The following is a 4,546-nucleotide window of genomic DNA, read 5'->3' on the forward strand; positions in this document are numbered from 1 at the left end:
TTCCCTGCTGACAGCAATCAGGAGACATTCAGCTGCTCCTATTTGGAGCTCAGGCTCGTTTAGAAGCAGACACAACATCTCCAAGAGCTTGCAGTTGTCTGCTGTGATGTGGCTCAGGGCTACCCAGTCAATGTAACCAGCCAAGGTGTTGAGTGCTGCTATGCCCACGCGGCAGTTTGCCTGGGCCTGTGAACAGAGACGAGGCAAGAGGTCAGCACCAGAAACACCAATTCCCATCAAAAGCTGTCCACTTCCTGGCATTAACAGTACTGGCAACCACTCTGAAAGAATGAGACTTGGACCCTCCTGCTGCCACCCTCTACTGCTCCCTTCTCAAGGAGTTTGTACTATGGGTGAACAAAGCCATCTGCAAATGAGACCTGCAGAGAGCAGACTCCAAAGCCTGGGAAAAGCCTAGTTCTAAGCAATCTCAGCCTTAAGAATGACTTCTGCCCTAACTCCCATGTAGCTCCACTCACCTTTGGCTCCTGAGCCAGATCAGTCTTCTGAAAAAGAAAATGAGAGATGGTAAGTGAGCAACGGCAGCACATACTTCTGCCTAGCCACTGCTCAGCAGGCTTAGGTATTCTTGAGAATGCAGCCAGAAGCAGCTTCACAGAGTAGCTCTCTAGCGAGAGAGGCTGCAACACAGTCTCTCCCTCTGGATGCTGTTGCAGCAATCAAAACCACCTCTGCAGCCCCCCACCATCCCCCACAGGTAAGACAACAGGTCTTTAAACTGCAAGCTGTAATTTCCTTCCCATCCAAAAGATGACAAGCCAGTCAGCAGGCACCAGGGACACAGAGGGGACAAGAAGAACAGGAATTTTTTTGCTTCCTGGAAGCTTCCAAAGAAACTTCTGACCTTTTATAGCATCTTACACCCAAAAGACATACTCTTGAAAGATGCTGGTGGCTTTTATGTACTGAGATTGATGTCGGAAAAAGATGATTTGTCAGTGGTCAGAAAGGCAGCATGAGGGAGAGCCAGGGCAACAGCTTATGGCCTAACTCCCAGTTCCAAATACTTAGTGGCAGCAATGCGCCGCTTGGCAAACAAGTCCCTTGTATGCTCAGGTTTGATTTGCTTTTCAGATGCAAAGACACCACAAGTGTTTCTTTCCATTGCAAGGTTCTAGTTTGGAAACTCCGTCCAACCATGATTTTAATCTGGTTGCGTCCCAAACATTTAACAACTGAGCCACAGAACTGCACACTTATAAGCACTGCAGATTATCGTTGTCTTGAGGAACCGTCCATCATCTCCCCCAGTCTGTGTGCAGATGGGAACACCCAACCCGCAGAATCTACCCTCTGCACAAACATCCCAAAGATCTGCTAACCTGTGGAGTGGTGAGGGCTTCTTGCTCCTGGGGTGCTCCAACCTTGCCAATCAGAAAGATTCCACCGTTAGCAGAAACAGCCGCACTTCAGAGCCTCAAACACTGCAAGTCAAACCTTACCTGGAAATGCATTTCAACCAGACTACAAAATGCACCAGGGTCTCCCACCCACCACTGCACAGAGAACTGTCTGCATTAGATGTAGTTCTGTTCAGCCTGTCAGTGCATCAGAAAAATGGATAGAAGTCAGGTTGGAGAGGGTTTTTTTTCACTGCCTCCCAGTTTCACATTTAGTGTAACCGGATTCTAATTCATGGGAGAAAAAAGAACAAGAGACACCTAATAAACTTATTTATAGATTGGTTTCTTAATTGTGCTTCACTCCCAGATGCACTTCCTTCTCAGAGGAGCAGACTGGGGTAGAGACTTGCCTTTGCCATCCCTCCTGACCAACCTGCATACCTCTGACTCTAGGAAACAATCGAGGAAATATGAGACCCTTCACACAAACAGAAAGGACATTCCTCACCGCAACTTGACAAAGGGCTTCCTGACCTGAGGTCACAGAGAAAAGGACCAGAGAGGCCCAAACACAACGCCGAGACATCAAAAACTCATTCATTCCGGTGCATCAGCACAAAGACACCACTGCAGCATAAGAGAGCAGATGCAAGCCTAGGATGGCAACTCTTTACCACTGTGTGTGACTACCCCAAACCTACCAATTTCTGCCAGAAGCTCACCTTCGTTTTGCTAAGCCGAATACCCCTGCTGTCAGCAGAGCACTCCAACAGTATGGATGGGCATGTATCCGCTCAAGGCACTAGCAAATCCAAACTATCAACACTAACCCTTGTGTTGTTCAGTAACCTTGTGTGTTCAGTCTCTCTGACCAGCACCGGCTTCCCGGGCCACAGCCCATCGATCCCAACTCACAGCGACAACAACAGATTTCACACAGTTTCTGCACTTGCTTCCCCAGCAACTTGCAAGTTGCACCCCAATTCCTAAACGCCTCCAGCGCTGGCTGAACCCAAGGAAAAGAGCCCTTACCATGCGCCTGTACTTGTTGACGTTCTGCTGCAGGGTAGTTAGGAGGAAGCTGAAGATCTTCTCCATGTTCTGGGTGAGGGTTTGCTGGATATCTCGTCGCCGCTGGGTAGGCAGAGTTTGAAAAGTCACCACATCCTCTGCCAAACGGAGGAGGATGAACATCACCAGTTCCGTCTGAGTTTCCTGATGTCCCAAAATTAAATACACTCCATCAGCACAACACAAACAATAAAACCTCTATAGGCTAGGTCAGAGATGTAGGGAGAACGCAAGCATGCATGAAGACACAAGCCACAGTTTGGGAAAAAAGACAGGAGGATGGCCCTCTCTTTGCAAAAATCACCTCCTAGGATAAATTATGGGGATTTTTGGGTCCGCCATCAGCCTGCCTCACCTGACCATAAGTGATTTAGGCTTTCCTCAGGATGATGAAAGACTGAAACCCATAGTAGAAGCAAACAGAAGAGAACAGATGGGTGTGTTTCATACCCCTTGCTTGGAGAGGGTATCCAGCTCCTTTAGCATGTCAGGCCAGTGCTGAGGCCATTCACGCTTGATCATCTCCACCACAATGCGAGACAAAACATCCTTAATGTGACTTTCCTCCTCCAGTATACTTTGAGTTCCCTGTGACAGAAGAGAGGCAGAGTTATACAAAACGGCAAATATCACACATTTATAATTCTGACCTGGGAAGCATAGTGGCTGCAAATATTCTAAAGCACACAAAATAAAAACAACAAAACAAACCATGACATTGGCCAGTTCTTCACCTGAGCTGCCCTGGATGATACTCCTACCCTCCCAAGCACCCACAGCTAGTCAACTCTGGGAACCAAAAAAGACTTTCTTCAAGAGAAGGTCGCTTTGTCACAAAAGCAATCACAATGACAGAGAAAACGACTTCAGTATTCTCGGAAATGACAAGAACATCCTATTTACTGAATTTCATCCTAAGAAAAAGTACTTTATATATATTATACAAGCCTCACAATTTCCTGTCACATTAGGTGACATGGTTAGTGACCTGACTGCAAGGCAGAGAAGCAAAGGAACATCCAGGGATGCACAGTAAGAAAGTAATGACATGCAGAATTGAATTCAGGTCCTCTGTGCTAATTAACCGGAGTCTTTCTATCTTTTGCTCCCATTTTCTACCTCCAAGTGAGAGAATCGTATTTCAGAGACCAGTCGGAGGTAGAAGGTACTCACATTAGATATAAGGCCCATTACATTGTTCTTCAGATAAACTTTATCTAGGCGAGGCATATTGTTCCAGCGGTACCTGTGAAAGAGTTTTTTTTTAAAAAAAAGAAAGGAAAAATTAAGAGAGAAATAAAAAGAACACCAAGTCAAAACATTTATAAAAGTCCCTGACCTAATTCTTGGTGATCCCTTTACCTAAACTAGAGAAACAGAACAGCTCACTGACTCTGTCAGTGCCCAATCACTTAATGAATAAGCTGAGTTAAAAGTGCTGTTGGCAAATGGGCGTACACCACGGAGGTCGACAGGCATGAGAAGCAGCAGCAAAAGTACAAAGCATCAGGTCTGCCGAGGCAGCAGAGAGAAAAGTCTCAGAGCTGAACTAGTACAAAGCCTCTTTGTTAACATGAGGCTAATGACAAAGAATGCTCCAAAGGCCTACTGAAAACCCTTCGCACTTACTCACGTCTTGCAGTATCAGCGTGCCTTAGAGCTCAGCGAATTAACCTTCCCAACCTGCCTGAAAGCTATTTTATCCTCTCCTTCTTTTACAGAGGAGGATATAAACAAAGCAGGCCGGCAGCCCTCCTCTGCTGCAGGAGAGACTCTCTGCATCCTGAAAGTTGCCTCCTGGAAGCAAGCAATACTGGGAGGAGAGTAGAACCCATGCCAGCGGCGGCGTGGCAGCAGGCCGACACCCTTCACCGCTGTGGAGGCGTGGGTGGCGGGACGAGCTGCCTTACTTGACCACGTGCTCCAGGATCTGCAGGCCGAAGTGCCGGACGATGGCCATTTGCGTCTTCTCCGCCAGCTTCAGCCCGCAGGCCACACAGAAGGGACACTTCTCCTTGAACTCCTCGCAGAACTGGGGAAAGGACCGAGGACAGGCACACGCAGTTAAAACACAGGAGTGGGCCCGGGGCAGCCAAGGGGTGCCCGGTAAC

The 4,546-nt window shown here is 47.6% G+C and overlaps 1 protein-coding gene across 1 annotated transcript in view; it reads right to left on the reverse strand.

The window, feature by feature from the left end:
- Positions 1 to 4,467, reverse strand: part of XPO5 (exportin 5) — a gene marked incomplete at its 5' end in the record, with an annotated part of 29,727 nt that extends 25,260 nt beyond the window's left edge. Inside the window, 6 exons of the mRNA XM_009877122.1 lie at positions 3 to 186; positions 480 to 506; positions 2,397 to 2,579; positions 2,886 to 3,023; positions 3,609 to 3,681; positions 4,346 to 4,467. Coding sequence (XP_009875424.1) covers positions 3 to 186; positions 480 to 506; positions 2,397 to 2,579; positions 2,886 to 3,023; positions 3,609 to 3,681; positions 4,346 to 4,467 — 727 coding nt within the window. The remainder of the gene's footprint in view (positions 1 to 2; positions 187 to 479; positions 507 to 2,396; positions 2,580 to 2,885; positions 3,024 to 3,608; positions 3,682 to 4,345) is intronic.
- Between the last annotated feature and the right edge of the window lie 79 nt (positions 4,468 to 4,546).

This window comes from Apaloderma vittatum, unplaced genomic scaffold (assembly GCF_000703405.1).
Source record: "Apaloderma vittatum isolate BGI_N311 unplaced genomic scaffold, ASM70340v1 scaffold6789, whole genome shotgun sequence".
NCBI lineage: Eukaryota > Metazoa > Chordata > Aves > Trogoniformes > Trogonidae > Apaloderma > Apaloderma vittatum.